Here is a 19896-nt window from a genome sequence, read left to right as displayed (position 1 = left end):
AACCAATAGAAGGTGAATGAATATAAGGATGCTTGGGCAAGCAATTATGTTTTCTATAAGTTCTGTGCTAGGGCAACTCGTAGATGCCAGCGAGTGTATTCCCATATGCTCTCTGGTCAAATCTCGTATGAAACTTTCATAGTTTCTGCACTTGGCTTTGAAATAATGCTCGATTTAAATAATTTGAATACATTTATATAACAAAGTTTTCTATTTTTTGTCTCTGCAAACTCTCTAATTGCAACAATTTTTTTTAAGTGTATAAAAGGCTTAAAATGGATATACGTGAAATAAGTTGTAAAGTTTATCAAATGCCAAAAAAATTGAACACTTGAATATGATTCCCTCACCCCCCCTCAATCTCAGGACTCCATGCTAAATGTTTTGCCTCCTTTGCTTTTGAAAATCTCTTTTGTGGGTGTGTGAGAGAAATTGAGTGTAAAAGGTTCTTAAAATCATATTTATCCAGCAGTGGCGGCTCGTCCATGAGGGCTGCAGGGTTACAGCTCCTTCAGTATAAAATGAAAGTTTCTGTTTTATTATCACTGTTTTTAAACTTTTATATATTTATCTAAAAACGATTATTTTCTTATTTGTAATACAGTACCGCTCAATAGTATTTTATATAATTCATTTTGTTGCAATAGTCAATGTGCCGTGCTGGCTGGAACTGCATTCAATGCAGACCACACCAAACCGCTACCTAGTGGGGATAACATAGTTGATGTAATGTATGATTTATGTGCAGTTTGAGCTGGTAGCACTGGTAACACTACAAATTCTTACAAGCCACCACTGTTTATCAGTTCAGTCACTTGTTATCTATACATTCATTAATATTTCATAATTTGAAATTTAGCTTTAAGTAGTGTAATAAGTATTGTGAATCAAGGAATATAAATAAATTAAATCATTTTATTTTCTTCTGTCAGTTTCAAATCATCTCTCCATTGCTCTCCTTGCAAACTCTACAGAAGAACTGCATGTGACCGGTGACTGGAAAGTGTAGCCTTGCCGATGTTTGAGCCTATCCATTCTATTAGCATGAGCATGATCTGGCTTAATTCTCCCAAGCATGATATACTGCATGACTTTCTTGCTAACTTCTGCATGTTAATACCACTATTAGTTTATTCAATGGATAACTGTTTTATAATTTCACTTATCACTTTTCGTATATCAAGATTTCCCTTTTTGTTGGCATTAGAAATTGAAATTATTTTTGCTCTTTGCAAAAATATTCCATTGGATTTGATTATTCTCACATTTTTACTAAATAAGAATTTGATCAGTTTAGATGGATTATGATTAAGATTCTTCAACTAACATTATTGTTTTTATGGTAAGTATAACAATATTTTATAACAGTTAAAATGTATACATTATAATCATAATTATTTTATCAGTTTGCATTTCTATGTATTGTTAGAATTATAGATATTTATTTTTATTAGTGAACACATACCTTGATTTTTCTTGGAAAAAGTGTAAATTCTCATATTTCTATAAACATACTGAACTAGCTATGCCAAATATGAAACGCTGTGCAAGTACAAATGCAATATTACTGAATTTGAGGAGAGGGACGTGCAAGACTTAAAAAAAACTTAAAAATTAAATATGAAAGTTTGGATTTGCAGCCAGTTGCAATTCAATTTTCAGTAACTAATTAAATTTGTTTACTTTTTGTATTAGATGAGCAGTTTTTCTGTGTGTGCATCCTTCATTCTGCTTTTTACTATATCTTAATATCCTGACAGAATTTACACAATACATTCAGAAATGGTTTAATTTCTGAGATGTTACAGCTTTTCTTTGTTCACTACAGTATCTTTAGGGAGGAAACTTAACCGTATAACATAGAAAGGCACACCAAGCTAAGAACTGAAATCTTGTATGAGCTGTTATATGCTCATGATCTTACATCTACTTCTTAGTATGTCATAATGTCCTGATAGAATTTATGTATCACTGACTGAAAATTCAAAATTAATTCATTTGTAAGATATTATAACCTCGCTTTCTCATTACTACAGTATCATCAAAGAGAAAAGTATAGCATGAAAGGCACACCAAGGTAAGAAAATAGATCTTGCACGAGCACTCTTGACATGCATTGATTTAGCCTTGGTGCTAAACATTTGATCTTAGTATTACCAATGAAGGATGCCCAGATTTTTGGTAGCTTTAATGAAGAACTGAGTGTTAAGTTTGTAGTTGATTCAGTTAATTCATTGAGAAGTTCTCTGCTTTGGTGTAGGATGCAGTCTTCTTTGTTGAGATCCTGTAATGCCTGTTGTTGGAGTTTATTCATATTACCCTCTCATAGTGAAATGAAACACTTACTTGATGTACTTAATTTTGTTAAATGTGTTATATTATTCTTGGGTTGATCTACCCAACAAAAAGTCTCCTTTCTGTCGTTATTATATGATATTCTGCATTGTTTATTTAAAAAATATTGTATTTTAATACTCTTAATTATTATTATTATTATTACTATTATTATTACTGCACCCTCCATGGAGTTGGTAGACTCATAATGGGAGGTTCATTCAATTGACAACATATTTATCATTTTAACCTTAAAATTCTTAACACTCTTTGCATTAACAACACATTCTGGTATCACATTCCATTCACTGACAATTCTCCATGTAAAAAATCTACTCCTCACACAGCTTTTCACCACACTCTTACGTAACTTCCAGGGATGGCTTCCCCTTTCACCTTCTACTCTTCTTATAATTCCATCTGGATTAATCTCATAAAATCCTCTAACTTAAATGTCTCTATCATATCACCTCTTTTCCTCCAAAGTCCTTTATATTGTCTTAGTCACTTGTCTCTAGACCCTCTCCAATGTTTCCACATTGCACTGAAAACCAGGTGACCAAATTTGAGCATAATAGTACAAGTATGGTCTGGCCAGTGCTTTATACAGTGGCACAACCACTTCCTTATCCCTACATGTTAGAGTACTTCTTAAAATGAAATTAATTGAGCAGTGATTCAGCCTTTACATAAAAGTAATATGAAATATATACAAGAACATTAAACTTGCCATAGAATAATCCAGCTTGACCTCTGATAACAAGAGTAAATAATTATATTATCTAGTCCAGTGAATAAATTGAATATACTTAATTCTGGTATCTCTGGTGACTGGAGACTTTCAGAATATGAGGATAATGAACTTGTTCAAGTAGTCTAGAGTATTTTTTTTTTTTATTATTTATTTTTTTTTTTATTTACTAGAGGATTGCCTAAATCAACTTTGCTGTAGCTTTCAGTAACAAGATTTAGTTTAACTTGTGTTCATATATATATATATATATATATATATATTTATACATTCAAAATGATAAATGATGACTCTTGGGAAGATGCAAACATTATATAACTGAGTTTATTTATTTAAAATAATTACTCAAATGCAGTATTTTTCATAAGTTTTTTGAATGGATGGTGATGTATAGTTATCACTATACATCACCATCTTTTCAGCTTGGTGATGTATAGTGATGTCATTTTCCACAGAAGACATCACTAGTTTCTTCTGCCACTGTATTTTATGATCTTCATCAAGAACATTATCTGCAATATCAAACTTTCTGTATTGATTGAAATATATCTTTGTGTTAATCTAGTCAGTTGCCCTTCCTATTTTGGCCAGAGCAAGCAGTCTTGCAACACTTGAGTTACTCCTAGAATGGAATAGATAAGGGAAATAATGTCTTTTGCTTTTTTTCTCTCTCTCTTTTTTATGTGGCTCATACTCACAAGATTTCTGTAAATATAATTCATTCCTACTGTCAGTGGACTAGAGATTTTTTTTCTATTTTTTTTTCTATTAATTTTATATGTTTTCATATTTTTTATTTACTTTTACATAGTTCAAGAAACCCTGCTCTAGAAACTAGATATGGAACTTCAGATTATCAGTAAGTGGGACGATAATCCCACACTATGTAATAAAATTCATCTCCTACCTAAACCATCCATCTCCCACCTCTGTATTATACACATCAGTGTCTTAAACTGCAAAGAATTCTTTCCTCCTTGACTTTTGTGACAGAATCATACATACATGGAGATCATTACCAGACTGTATTGTGAATACAGAAAATTGACATTAGAGGAATTTATTTGACTTTATCTCATGGAGAGTATGTATGTTTGCTTTGTTTTCCTTCACTCCTACCATATTATTATTTTAATGCGCATTATTCTTTCAGAAATATTTGTTATATGTAAACAAATACTTTGATTGTGTTAAAACAGCAAAGTAAACATAATCAAAAGGAGATAAATTGGACCAATAACTGATCACCTCTGTGTGTGTGTTGTATGCATATACAAACTATAGGACACTGGGCAATTAATACATTATGCAAGGACAGTGTTCATGCAATCTGTCATACTATGAACAAACAGGAAGATCAGTCTACAAATGTATTTCTGAATATCAAGATCATATCTTGCTTATCAAACTGCAAAAATCAAACTTGACTCAGTGTGGAATTGAAAATGCAAACCATAGAATCCAGTGGGAAAACACTTAACTTTTACACAGGTCTATGTACAGAGAAAGGCTATTCAAAGAAAGTACTGAAGCTCTACTTCATAGATCAAGCCTTAATTGCAATGCTTGCCTTACGATCCGAAAAGTTTAGGAAATTGTTATACTCTTGTGTAAAACAGATTGTATCATAATAATTAATTTACTATTCAGCCCAATAGTTTTAACAAATGCACAACTACTTGTACAGGTATTTAGCACATGATCTGTACTGTTTTATTGTTCAAATTCCATACCATTGTTCTTCACTCTCACTGATGATGTCTTACGATATGTAAGTGAAATATTTGTAAAATAAATATATTTTACTGTGACACACACATGTTGATGTTTAACTAATTAAGAACAGGTTAATGGCATCAGGCTTGCAGGTAATGAATTGCTATTTAATACACCTTCTCCTGCATTTATCTCTTATTTCTTGCATACTATGGTCAAACCTCTTCAGCTAATAGGCAATATAGGTTCTTCAAAGACCTTCTTCCCTCTCCCACTGTTGCCATTTTGTAAACAAAGTGAACATCAGCCTTGATCAATGTTCTCAGTTCACTGACCTTGTTGGTAAGTTGGCAGTTCACAAAAATGAAAAGTTCAGAGGACATATTGCAAGTATTGCAAAAAAATAGTTCATTGCTGTAGCTGTGATAGGAACTCATTTGATAGTAGAGTCAAGAAGTTGTTGTGCCAGTGTATAAGATATTGATCACAGTGTGCAGATTGTCACTTTGATAAGGAAACTGTAGACTGGATCCTGAGGATGACTGAGGCAAGTCATGGAATGCTTAGTGGATAAGCAGAGAGGAGATAATTCAGATGGTTTAGCTGATGAGGAATTTTAGAGAATTAACAGGTGGGATCGATAACAAGAAGCAATCCCTGAAAATTGTGTAGCAGTTAGGTGAGAAATAGATTTTTTACATGGGGAATGGTGGATTAGTAAGAATGCATTGCTGGATATTTAAAGATTGAATGTGATAAATGTGATTAAATTAGATACTCTGATTATGTTTATAGACTCCAGTGAGGTTCTTCTCTATCATTAATACACATCCACATAATATGAAACTTACTACAACTGCCACTGATAAGAGAATGCAGCTTAGTTAGATCACTTAACCAAATATACATTGTCATCTATCTCCAATAGCATTTTCAGAGAGAGAGAGAGAGAGTGTGTGTGCGAGTGAGTGAGATATCTATGTATGTATATATGTTACCGCTAAAGTGCAGAAATCAGTTATTCTGCAGATTATCTAGGTATTGTACAGATTAACTAGGGTGATCCGTTAACGTGCGGAAAATTGTTTCTTTTCTCAAATTACCTAGGTAATCTGCAAATTACCTAGATAATCTGCACATTACCTACTAGGCACTCGTTAAAGTGAAAATAAGATCTTTGCTGGAACAACAGCAACGTTTCTGTACGCTTAAATTAACATAATGTTATTTATTTATTTTTCGATATCTAAAGAATCAAGTTAATACAATCAACAAATTAGTTGATAGAATCAATCAATTAAAAAATTATAATACAAAGAATCAAACGGTTTAAAATATTATTACAATTAAGGAAATGAATTTGCAAAACATATGACACTGGCGAAACCAAACTAAAAGTGGAGAGAGAGAGAGGGGGGGGGAGTAGGGAAAGGAAATGAGAGAAACAAACTTTTGAACTTGAACGATACGGAAGCCATTAATGTGCACATTACCTAGGTAAAATGCAGAAAACTATTGATTCCGCACGTTAACGGAGCAAATCAGTTAATCTGCAGATTAGTTAACCACATAATGTGCACATTAATGGCTTTCGAGCTTTAGCAGTAACATATACATACACGTGCTGGTTAGGTTTGTCTTTTTTTTTTTAAACCTCTACAATAGCTAAATATTTTCTGTGTTGTAGTTTTTTGTGCACAGTATTATACAGGGTGTCACTGAATTCATGGCCCAAACATGAGGGGATGGTAGTGCACACCGAAACCACCAATATTCGTCATAGAATATCTGGCTGCAAATGCAGCCCGATGCTGGTAGGGGGCACAGACGAGGTGGCATGGCTTAAAAGTGCTGCATTAGCCAAACCCCTGCGTCGACCGGACACGAGATGGAGCAGTTTACGAATGCAGAGAAAGCTGATATGCACCTGATGTATGGCATAGTCGATGCAATGGTAGAGAGGCACAAAGACTATACCGTGAGCCTATATCCTATGTGCGTGTGCCCGATCATAAAATGTTTGCGCGACTGCACTGTCAGCTGTGTGAGGCAGGCACCTTCTACGTCAGTCGACATGATGCAGGACGAGCATGGATGGTCAGAACGCCAGCTATGAGCGAGGACATCTTGTGTATAGTGACAGATAACCCAGGTACAAGCACATGATCTGCCACCCGGAGCCTGGGTGTGCATCGGAACAGTGTCATCGGATGTGCATCGGATCAATGCCTGCACTCGCTGCAAGTGATAGAGGCTATGCCTCTATCACTTGCAGCGAGTGCAGGCATTGACAGCTGTTGATTATCCCCTGCACATGGATTTCACCCAGTGGTTCCTGCAGCAAAGTGTCATATGGCCCGATTTCCCCGCTCATGTGCTCTTTAAGGATGAATCAATTTGTGGGCCGCCCAGAACCCCCATGATACACATCCACAGTTGAACCAGCAATGGTTTACCATCAATGTCTGGGCGGGGATCGTACATGACTACTTAATTGGACCCTACCTACTACTGGATCGCCTCGATGGACAAACGTAACATATTTTTCTGCAACAGGTTTTGCCGGAATTGCTTCAGGATGTTCAAGTCGCCATCTGCTCCCATATGTGGTTCCAGCACAATGGGGCACCCACCCATTTCAGCATGGATGTGCGTCAGCATCTTAATGCCACATTTGGGAACCGATGGATTGGGCGCAGTGGTCCCTTCCCCCCCTCAGATTGCCTGATCTTTCTTGTCTCGATTTCTTTCTGTGGGGACATTTGAAGAGTGTCATGCACGAGACGCCCGTGCAGTCTGCAGAGGATCTGATAGCCCAACTGTCCATTGTAGTCTGCAATGTGTGCAACAAGCCCGGTGTTTGCAGGCAGGTACGCCAATCACTATGCCGATCATTGTGCTGCGTGTATCATCATTGGTGGTCGGACGTTTGAGCATTTGTTGTAATGATCTCCAATAAATGTTGCTCTGGAAACCTGTGTCTATCCTTCATTTCCGACTCCTCACTGCATTTGCGGTCGAATATTCTATGACGAATATTGGTGGTTTCAGTGTGTACTACCATTCCCTCACATTTGGGCCATGAATTCAGGCACACCCTATATTTGGTAGGCCATGAAATATATATAGTTCATGACTGTCAAGTGAATAAATTGATGAGGGCTACTTTAAGTGGCATCTCGTATCAATTTAGATCATTCTACATCTGTTTCCTCATCACCATTTCCATTTGTCCTCAACACAAAACCAGTTTTCATGTCTATGTACACCATGTGACCGTTCTACTCCACTTCCTATCAGTATTCTTGCTTGAATTTCCAGCCTCACGATAGACTAAACTTGTTTCATCATGGATTGGTGGGAAGTGTTTGCTGTCCATTCTGAGATCCTTTGTAATTTTCCATAGTGAGTGATCTTTGGTGTTTGGAGACAGCATTTTTTCCTGCTGTCGGTTCTGATGGTCCCTTAGTGCTTGTCAGACTGAATAGGTGGCTGTGTTGTAGATTTGTCAGTCTTCAGGGAGTAGCATCCTGTGATACTGGTGCCTTGCTCTGTTCTTCTCATGGATGATATGATTTCTTCTGGGAGGCAGTTGATGTTTGAACATAGCATTGCAGAGGTAGAAGCTTGGAATTCTGTTATCTGTTTTTTAGATTGTGTATTGAAGTGTTAATCATCTCTCTCTCTCTCTCTCTCTCTCTCTCTCTCTCTCGATTTGATAGTTGGGACTGGGTCTTTGAACTTGAGGAGCATGTTAGATAGATTTTCCCAGTTGATTACTGATACATGGTCAGGAGTATTTTCCTGTTCTAAGCCTAAGTGAATTAATACTGTGTTAGTTGGAACTGAGGTCATCCACCTCATTCAGCCTGTATTGGTGAGTGACATTTCAGAATATGGGAATGTCTAAAACATTGGGATGTTCTTTCATGTTGTAGTGTATGGGTTCTAGAGATTCCACAACTGCAATATTCCATGTGGCAGTAAAATCGTTAAGGATTTTACTATTCCGATTAGTGACACTGCTATTCCAATTTGGATGCTTGGCATTTAAGTTGCCTTCTACTTGTACTTCTTGGTTTATGTCTGGTATCTCCATTGTCAGTTTTGAGTCGGCATTTGCCGACGTACAACGTAGAGTTGTACGTGGAGTAGATTTTCAGGCTGCCTGCACTGGCTGGGTTTCCACTTCTGTGATCTCAGTGTTGCCCTTGAGGGTTTTTGATTTTGCTGTGCTCAATATTGCATTTGATAAAGATACCTGAGCTGCTTTTCTTGGCATTGGACTTGTGCCATTGCAATATAAAGTGTAATTTCTGAGCCTTGGATTGTCTGCTGTGCAGAGATGTGTTTTGTTTACCAGGATTAGGCTGGTGTCATGGTGCATCGTGAATTCTTACAATGTGTACATTTTCCTAAGGCCATTGACATTCCAGAAAATGATCTGAATGAAAGAAGGTCTTCCACATTCATTAACTTTCACCGATTGGTATAAGAATTGCTTGCATTTATCACACAGTCAAGTTTGTGACTTCTTGACAGGTTGGATTTGTAATATTCAATAAGTATGTATATCAGAATGGTTGCAACTTAGCATTTTTATTTGACCCTTTGGGTTGTTGAGGTTCAGTTTTTTTGCTTTTTTAGACTCCACCACTTCTGTGTATGAGGCATGTTTCTGTGCAGGTTTTGGTGTGTCTTCAGATTTTTGGGGGATTGGATGCAATAGGTTTTTCTCTGTCTTCCTGTCAGGCTGGACCTGGGTTGATTTTGCTAGTTTCTTGGAGTTACGGTATGCTCTGCACCCTTTGTGGTTGGCAATATGTGATCCCCTGCAGTTGGCACATTTTGCTGGTTCTCTCCTCAGTTTCTTGCATGTAGGCATTGTGTGATTTTCTCTTCATCTGATGCAATGAAACTTGGCCTTACAGCAGTACTATAAATGGTGTCAAATATTTTGTAATGGTGGCCAATGCCACCACTGCAAAAAATTTGTTGTGAGGTCAAAGATTTTGACTGATTTTGATCAGCACAAGCAGCATTGGCCCATTTGTCTAATGGGCTGTAGTCCACAATTCTAGAGATAACTACCACTTCTATGTCACTGATCCAGTGATATCACACAGCACCACCTTCAGGTTTGTTAGTATGGGACCCTTTTTTCATCCACGTGAATTTGGTAATTGCATAGTAGTTGGTGACTATCTGTGATTGAATGCAGACACCTTCATTAGTGTTCTTAGCTCTTCTGAGCTCTGTTTTATGTATTTTTAGAGCTAAGACTTGTGTGGTGATCCTTGTCTCACAGTATGACTGTCAATATTCTTTCTATTTTGTTAGTCTCTGAATCCATGGACATTGTGTTTTCATTAGTTGTTTCCTTGCATTTTTTGGAAACCATCTAGTTTTGTGCTGGGTTCTTCTGTAGCCTTCTACTGTTCTTTTGTTGACCTGGTGTTGTGCATATCGAGAAAATGGGTTGGATGCCACATTTAAGAAACGGTATGGCAGTTTCTTCTTTAGAATCTGTCTGCTCATGCATCTTGAGCACATGTTCATAATCCAGGTGCTCCCAGTTAAGATCTATCATTTACTTCTGCTTTGTCAGGAATGGTTAAAGTAAGGAAAGAGAGAAGGAAAAAAGGGATACTTATTATATCCGAGGGCTGGAGAGTTGATGGAGTTGAATCGTTATCCAAAAGAGACTCACAGTACGATTTAAAGTAACCAGAAATAATGACTCACCTAATCTCAAACCAAGTATCAACTGATTAACAGTTAAAGATTCAGCTCCAATAGCTTGGAAAGATCAAGTGACCACATATTTCTCCAAATCTTTTCATAGCATGTGTGAAAAGGTTGGTATGGTTAGCAAGGAGGTCTTTTGAAGAATGAGAATTGTGCAATTCATATTAGTGATCACTAATTAACTGATGAGTCTGCAGGTAGTGAAGAAACTATTTGTTGATGGCCTTCATCACTTTCATGAGTATTGAAGTGAGTGCAATGGGGTGATAGTTTGGCTGATTTTTATCTCCCTTTTTTGGGGACAAGCTGGATAAAAGCCTGCTTCCATGCTGTTGGATAGACACCACTTGAGAATGACAGCTTATATATGTGATAAAGAATGGATGTTAATTCTGGGAAACAAGTTTTTGGCATGATTGTAGTACCATCTGATCACTAGACTTATTCAAGACTAAATATCAAGACTAGTATTTGTTTGATATTCTTCTGATAAGAAGGTTAGAATTAATAAATAACATAAAATGGATTTAACTTAAATATATACTTTTATCAGTATAAAATTTTCACCCTAATTTCAAGGGCGTCTTCAGTATGACTTTCAAATGAAACAAGAATATAAACCAGTATATTCAACAATGACACATGCAAACCTCACATGCATGATGTAGAGCATCATAGTCTAATTATATTAAGGTTCTAGTAAAAAAAAAAATAACTTCAACAAGATTTGATAATAAATTAAGAAATATAATTAAATTTAAGTTAGTTCTTTACAAATTCCAGAATTATTTCCCATAAGAAGGATAATTTAAGTTCCATCATTTCTATTTAGATTCAGTCAATGCATCAAGGTCTTACAATTTTTGTATAAATGTTCCAAAATATTATTACTTTTATGGAGAACCTTAATTTTTTTCCAAAGAACTCTGTTTGGTGATATCATGCTCTACAAGTCTCAATTGCTCTGGCTCATGGAACTTAACATCTAAATTTTCATTATGATGCATAGCTGCAGATCTACCTGTTTGGCCAGAATATGTAATCACACTGGCAAGGAATTTGATGCACTACAGGGTGGGCTTAAGGCAGAAGTTTATCCTTAAACTTGAGCTGAGCCTATAAAAGGAGATATCTTGTTGATAGGATGGAAGAACAGTTGTAGGCCAAGATATCTAAGTAGTATGGCTATACCTCACTTTTATAAAAAGTTAGTAAATTACTAAGGTATGACTGACCCTTCACAAAGCCATTTTCCCCATCATAGAGTATCATATTCTTATCTGGCAATTCTTAAATTCTCTTTTCTAACAATTTTTCCAGTATCCTTTCACCATGTTTCTATAAATAATTCATTATTTATGGTTACATGGTGATCATTCATTATTATGGAAATAATTACCGTTTTTTCACCTGACCAGATGACACTTACACTACCAATGAGCTTTGAACAATTAAACCAACTGCAAAAAATCTGACCCTCACATGCAATACTTCATAAATAAATGACTCCAGTAATTCATTTCTGATTCCGTAGCCAGTCCAATCTAAGCTACTCTCAGCTATGAGTCCTCCAAACCTGACTTTAGTATCCCCTCCCTTTATCACAACCTATTCAGTTTCCCTAAATTACTCCTCATATATCCCATGGCATTCCCTTTTATGTTGACAGCCCATCCACACACACACACATATGCAACTTGCTACTGATTCCAGTGTTTACTTTCCCTACACCCACGTTATTCGTCCTGACCATTCCTATTTCCCTATTAATCTTGCATACTCATTCCATCATTTTTAACTCTCCCTGCTCCCTATGGTCTGCCAATGATCTCCACTTGTCCATTCACAATCACTTCAATTTCATCTTTCACTGTTTCTTTCTGTTCATTGTGTTTATTCTCTGGCTGATTTGCCTGCTGTGTGGTAGGAAAAATGACAGAAGCAAATAAAATATTTGCGTTATATATTGTATTAAACACACTGATGTGGGAACAGAGGTGGATGAACAGAGATTCTTAGGATATTGCCAAATTTCAATATAAATACAGTTGTGTGATTAGATGAGATATCAGATGCAAGAATCTAATTAGACTTTAATTTAAATCTTAGCTCTGGTGGAGTTCCAAGGCAGTAGAAGTTCCCTTGCATAAGGGAGGTTCTAAGACTCCAGTAGTAAACCATAGACCAACCAGTATCTCAGGAGTGGTGGTAAAAGTACTGGAAAAAAAATTTTTATTAAAACTTATGGAAAAAACTACTGTGTTGTATTAAAACTTCAGTTTAATATAAACCAAAATAATCACTTGACGTTTCAACCTTCATATCAAGGTCATCGTCTGGAGTATACACATATACAAAGAAACAAGCCATATTACAATCTACATGCTAAAGAGTACAGTAATTTGACTAGCTGTTACAACTACTGGCCTGACCTCTATTGGAAAATAAACCTTACTACATCAAAGCTAGAGTCCTGTTATTATTATTATCTATTTGATTATAAATTATTGAGAGATATATAAGCTAGAGAGCAATATGCTCTTACATAATTAATGTATATACCCTTGTAGGATTATATAACCTAACAGAGTGGTCAGTCAGTAATGCAACTATTTTATCTACTTGTCATTTTTCCTCCCATAAACATGGGTTTTTCCTAAGTTTCCATAAGTTTTAATAAAAAAAAAATTTCCAGTACTTTTACCACTACTCCTGAGATACTGGTTGGTCTATAGTTTATTACTGCAGTCTTAGAACCTCCCTTCTGCAAGGGAACTTCCACTCCCTTGGAAACTCCACTAGAGCAGAGATTTAAATTAAAGTCTAATTTGACTCTTGTATCTGATATCTAATCACACAACTGTATTTACATTGAAATTCAGCAATATCCTAAGAATCTCTGTTCATCCACCTCTGTTCTCACATCAGTGTGCCACATATATCGCAGCATTAACCTTGCAAGGGTATATCATCCAAGCAATACTTGCTTGGGTGGTATACCCTTGCAGAGTGGCCAGTCAATAATGCAAATATTTTAGTCTGTCATTTTTCCTTTCAGAAATGGGTTTTTCCTACCACACAGCAGGCAAATCAGCCAGAGAATAAACACAATGAACAGAAAGAAACAGTGAAAGATGAAATTGAAGAAGTGATTGTGAATGGACAAGTGGAGATCATTGGCAGGCCATAGGGAGCAGGGAGAGTTTAAAGTGATGGAATGAGTATGCAAGATTAATAGAGAAATAGGAATGGTCAAGAGGAGTAACATGGGTGTAGGAAAAGTAAACACTGGAATCAGTAGCAAGTTGCATATATGTGTGAATGGGTTGTCAACATAAGAGGGATATGTTAAAGATGCCAAGCAATTTTATAAGCTAGGTTTTAATCCTTTTTTTTTCCTCAAGTAAGCAAACAGACAAGTAAGTCAAGTTTGTGCCTGCACGTAGTGCAAGTCTTAGGCAACTCATGGTAAAGGTGGAGTAATAAGAGGGATATATGAGGAGTATATTGGGGAAACTGAATAGGTTGTAATAAAGGGAAGTGATACTAAAGTCAGGTCTTGGAAGACTCGCAACCGAGAGCAGCTTAGATTGGACTAGTTACTGATTCAGAAATGAATTACTTGTGTCATTTATTTATAAAGTATTTCATGTGAGGATCAGATTTTTTGCAGTTGAAAAAATGGAATTGAGATGGTATGGTGTTTTCCTTGAGAATAGAAAGGGTGGGGGAGTAGTGTGCTGTTGGTGATAGCAAAGGAATTGCACCTACACAAAGTAAAGTAGAGAGAGAAAAGCAGCAGTGCTATGAGGTAGACAAGATGAGATTATTGAAAGGAGTCTATAGCTTCCTTAAAATATGGAAAGTGATAACAAACACCTGGGGTGGAGGGACTTTCTTCTTTGAATATATATCCCATCTTTCTTTTCATAGTAGGTCTATTGGACCCTTGATTAGATAATTTGGCTTTTGATAAGCCTAACTTTTGGTATCAGTGGAGTGGTTAATCTTTATATTCCGTCAGTGCTTTCCTTCTTTGCCCACTTTAAATGCTTTTATAATGGGAAAGGAATCTTACTACTTCCAAATAAGACATCTTTATTCAAAAAGCACATGAATGTACCTCACATTTTAAATTCAAACTGTCTTTTCTATCAAAATTGCATACATTGCTGCTAATTGCACTATTGAAGGCATTACTGTACAGACACATAGGAGATTGTGTGCATGTGTGCGTGCACGCATTCGTACGCACGCGCATATTTCCTCTACAACACAAGAACAAACTGGATATATGTCCTTCAATGTGAAGAGACCCTGTTCTGTTCACATCAGTATGGGCTTTTGCAATTAGATGCAAGTTAGGTTGTTGTTGTTTTTTCCCCTCTCCTAGAAATGTATTTCCTCCACCATCGAGCAGGCAAATTGGCCAGAGAATAAACACAGTGAATCGACAAAATTGCTGAATAGTGTGTAATACTAATGGTGTGGCATAAAAAATGGATCATGTAGTGTATGTAGCCTTCTGTGACAAATCCTAGGACTCCATGGAGGTGCCATGTAACAGTATTATATAAAATCCTACCCCATCATTGCATGTTTCCATAAAGTACCATATTTTATAAAATTTCATAAAATGAGTACTTCTTTGATATTTCATTAATCTGATATAATATTATGACAGGATACATTTTTATTTCAGATGACATTCCAATTCAGGAAGAGAATGCAGCCACTGAAAATCACCATTTGTCATCTATCAGTGAAGAAGTTGAGGAACTTGATCGAAATTCACGACCAAATTCAGCCACTTCAAGGAGTCGTGAGAAAAGGAGAGGAAGTGGAAGCAGCACTACCGGTGGAGTCTGTTCAAATGTAGTGAAACTCCCAGTACAGCAGCTTCGCAAAGAGAAAAGTAAAGAAAAGAAAAAGGACAAAGATTCATCTCTTCCTGAATTGAATAGCAATTCTCGATTAAGAAAAGATCTTGAGGCCTCAACTTCACAGTCTTTCAGTAGAATAAAAAATTCAGAAGAACTGAGCAATGGTGATGATCTCAGTGAAGATGGAGACTTTAATCTATGCATCAGTAAGGATGAAATAATGATGAAAAAATTGAACTTAACATGCAATGATGAAAATGAATCTAACAATGTTTTATCTCAGAGAAACTCATCAGTACTCAGCATTCCAGATAAATTTGAAACCAACTCTGCAGAAAAAATCTCCACTACTGTAGAAAGCAATAGCATTGTATATGTTAATAATCATGCAAGTGATATAGATGAGACAGTGATAACCAGTGATGGTAAACTTATTGTTCAGCCTACCATACACAAAAGAGAAGAAGTGGGTAATGTAGGCAAGCAGAATTCTTCCTTACAAACAGTTGTGTAAGATATCATATATTCAGCAGGGTCAATAAAGAAAGTATAGTGATATATTTTAGGGAAATGTAACTCTCTCTCTCTCTGCATTATTTTTAGGTGTTATATATGTATATATATTTGGCTTGTATTTGCAACAAAGTGAAACTTAGCTTTATGTTTCAGGAATTATGTTTACCAATTTTATTTGGCATGATTGAGTTTGGACATTAGCTGATATTTAATGACTTTCATTAAATTTTAAATTGAATAAAGAATAATTAAGGTTGTGTATATTATGCTATGAATGCTGAAACAGTGTAAATATCTAAGAAATAACTATGTTATTAAAACTAGATTTTTAATGGTATGATAGAAATGAATTAGAAATTTTTGTTTTACATTATTGTTACCATATGTAATATTGCTACCAGTTTCAAATTTTCCTTTTGTTTATCTCCATGGTACCTAGCATAGTCTTTTTGTGGTCTTTCATTATAATATGTTGAAGAAAGCATATAAGATTTTTGCCTTAGTTTAGGAGCATCAGCCTATCTCAGGTGATGACACATACCAATAATGTTTCGTACATGTTGACTGACTCTTCTATACCCAGTTATATTCACTTTTGACATTTGTCACAACAATATCAAACAACTGTCAAGATCAATGGCTGTCTCAGTAAATCACACTGGATCACCCCCCCCCTCCTTCATTGGCAACTTGATATTTGGCTTGTATGACAGACCATTCATTTTTGCAACTGATAACAAGTAGCTGCTAGATCAATGTTCTCATTTCAGTATGGTCAGTTGTGAAGGATGACCAGTTGTAGTAAGAGTTGAATACTAAGTTGCTAATGGGTGTCTGGATACTGTATGACCTCTGTGCTTATTGGAAAACTCTTGTGTATTGTTGATTCACCAGTAAGATTGGTTTTGTTATACTATTGCTGTGTGTGACAGTGGCCATTTCACAGTTCAGTCACCACTGGTGTAATTTAAAAAAGCGCACTTTTTTTTTTTTTTTAGGAGTAGGGCTTCAACACTGAAAATGACATAATTTCTTATTGTTTGAAATCTTTTAGTTGCAATGATATTGCCAAATAATTATAAATCGTGTTATTATTTGGGGGAGGGGGAGAGATGGAGTGATTGTGTAAGTGAAAATTTTCTGCAGATGGGTATGAGATAATGTGTTTACTTTTAAATAATCATAAAAGTATGATAATTTTAAGTTTTGTGTCAAAATAGGGCTTAAATATTAAAACTCTACTTGAATCCAATTGAGAAATAAAGGGAAAAAATTCATATTTTTAAGGGAATGCATCCTTTGTAATTACCGTTTTCATCAATGAAAACATTACCTAGTAGAAACCTAACAGTGAATAAAGAGTAGCAAAAAAAAAAAAAAATGCTAGCATACTCTGAAAAAGCAACGTGATCATCACTATCAGAAACATATTCTCCAATCACATTTGCTCCCAAGTTTGGGAGAGAAAATCATATAATGATTCTTAGTTTGGATGTGTTTACTGTTAGGATTTTGTTGCTTTATTTTAAAACTAGAAGCATAAATTTCAAAATTAGCACTCAGTTATTCATGGTTTATATGTATATACAACTTATACCAGAAATTATTTGCATTTAAATTACTTCAGCTAAATACAGTAAAAAAAATTAAAATAATAATTAAAAAAAAAACCTGCAGAATGAATGTTATTAATGGAAATGTACAGATGTCATTGCAAACATCTGTGACCTGGCAAGCATGCAATTTAGTGAGCACCTTAACTAGCTACTTATCTTTGTTATTCCAATATAATTTTTAGATTGTTTGACAGCCAATCCAGCTTGACTGGTGTGACAACAAAGATCCAGGTAAAAAGCTCTAAGCCAAAAAATTGACTAACTCAGACTGATTCTACCCTGAGCAAAAAATCCATTAGGTAAATATCGCAGGTTCAAATTAAAGAGAAAGAAAGTGTTCTCTGAAACTGTACTTTCTTGACTCTAAGTCCATAGCATTCTAAAAATAATTTTTTATTGCTAGCTTGAATTTGTGATAGATCTTCACTTTGGTTCTAGGAGGGTGATTGAAAAATGCTTAAAGTATACCTCAGTTATCTGACCACAGCAGGAAAGCAAGTTGCCTACTGGGTAATTTGCCTATCAGATGACTGAAGGTACAAATATATGTTGTGCAGCAGAAGTTTGTTCTAACTCATTCAAGAATCATTTGACTGAAGACTTGGTCTTTTGTAGATCAGATAATTGAGGGAGAGAGAGAGAGCACTAATGCATTTTAACATTTCTTGTCAAAATCTAATAGTGCTCAATCAGTTATCTTAATAACAACATATGCTAATAACATATATTTCAGATTAGTAATTGCATTACAATTCAAAAACATTGAGATAGGCATCTTTTTTCTTTTTGCTATTTAACTTAAGTGACTTGAAGATTACCATGTTTCTCTCTAAAACAGGGGAATCAGATTATCCAATTCTCCACTACCCAAAATACCAAATTTATGATAGGATTACAACCATTATGGGGTCGAGGTTCATTTAAAATTTCACATTATTTATTTTGATTTCTGAGGCGATTATCAATGTCCTCACCCTTGATCTCTTCGTGGGTGGAATAGGATAAGGACTGTCATCCAATTTAGCATTAAAATTGTTATGCAATATTTTAAAAAATTTCAGCATTTTATGCATATTTTTACACAGCATTAATTACTCAGATCTATTGTTGAATATGATTGTTACAGCATACACATGAAAAGAATATTAAAAAAAATTGTTAGTGGTTTTTTTTTTTTTTTTTTTTTTTTTTTTTTTTTTTTTTTTTTTTTTTTAAGTTTCTTGAAAAATAAGTTCAGTGTGATAGCTAAAATGTAGGTTATATCTAATATAGACCATCAAATTGAATTATTCATTGAATGTGTCATCAATTATGCATTAACATATATCATGCTAAATGACTAGTATATGTTGAAATGTGTATTTAAAAAAAAAAAAAAGTAAAAAAAAAATCTTTTGTATAAACATTTCTTGGTATGAAGTTTCCTACTCATCTATAGATTTCGATAGAATTTCATGGAGATATTTTAAGAAGTTTTTTTTTTCTCTTTTATGTATCACATCATTGTATAATAGAAGATTTTAAAGAATGATCATTCAGAATATATGAAACCAGAAAATTTTAAAACAAAATCTCAATTCAAACTTTAAAATCGGATGGGGAGTGGGGATGGACTATTATTATACAAGAATTATTTCACTTAATGGTTATTAGTGTTTCCGTGTAAAAAGTAATGATGAACTTTAAATTGCACTCATGAAATTAGTGCATTCTAAAGTATAAAGAAATTAACTTGTATACTTTCTGTCTGTCTGCTTATTAATGACAGATGGGTTCATTTATTAATTAGCATGTTATATTTGATTAACATTCAAAGATTTTGTAAAATTACTTGATTTTTATTATTTATGTACTACAATAATTTATGAGCTTATGGAATTAGAAAAACTGTGTATTTTATAATAGTGATGACTAATTGGTATCAAATTTTGTTTATGGTTTGTGATAAACATTAAAGCTTTCCATTTAATTACTAACCTGTTGAAATCAGTTAGTCATCTTCAAATATGTTAGCCTTCTGTTTTGATTAAGAATTCTAAACCATGTATTAGAATTGCATAAAACTCTTTTTCAACTTCAATATTGTCTATCTATTTCAGTTTTATACATATATGCAGAAGTACTGTTAACTTTGTTCCATTAGGAAATGTAACCTACCAAAATTTGTGAATACCTTTACCTGTATAAATATGTATGTAGCTGTTTGTGCATACTGTTCTCAAATTGTGTGTGCACGTGCACATGCCTATATATATATATTGAGGGCAGTATCTTTTGTTGGCTAATGTTTATTGTATAAATCTTTCATCTTGGATGCTAGAAAGTGCCATCA

At 34.9% G+C, this 19896-nt stretch overlaps 1 protein-coding gene across 5 annotated transcripts in view; it reads left to right on the top strand.

The window, feature by feature from the left end:
• The window catches only part of Hyccin (PI4KA lipid kinase complex subunit hyccin), a 335986-nt gene extending 317267 nt beyond the window's left edge, over nt 1-18719 (top strand). For all 5 annotated transcript variants that reach the window (XM_090411355.1, XM_090411361.1, XM_090411331.1 and 2 more), the window contains one exon: nt 15252-18719. In XM_090411355.1, the coding sequence (XP_090267481.1) occupies nt 15252-15946 (695 nt within the window). In that variant the 3' untranslated portion in view covers nt 15947-18719. The remainder of the gene's footprint in view (nt 1-15251) is intronic.
• Nucleotides 18720-19896: the final 1177 nt, after the last annotated feature.

This window comes from Typopeltis vanoorti, chromosome 2 (genome assembly GCF_054136105.1).
Source record: "Typopeltis vanoorti isolate ZY-2024b chromosome 2, IOZ_Tvanoo_1.0, whole genome shotgun sequence".
In the NCBI taxonomy this organism is placed as follows: Eukaryota; Metazoa; Arthropoda; class Arachnida; order Uropygi; family Thelyphonidae; genus Typopeltis; species Typopeltis vanoorti.
This window is presented reverse-complemented; position numbering and strand designations above follow the sequence as displayed.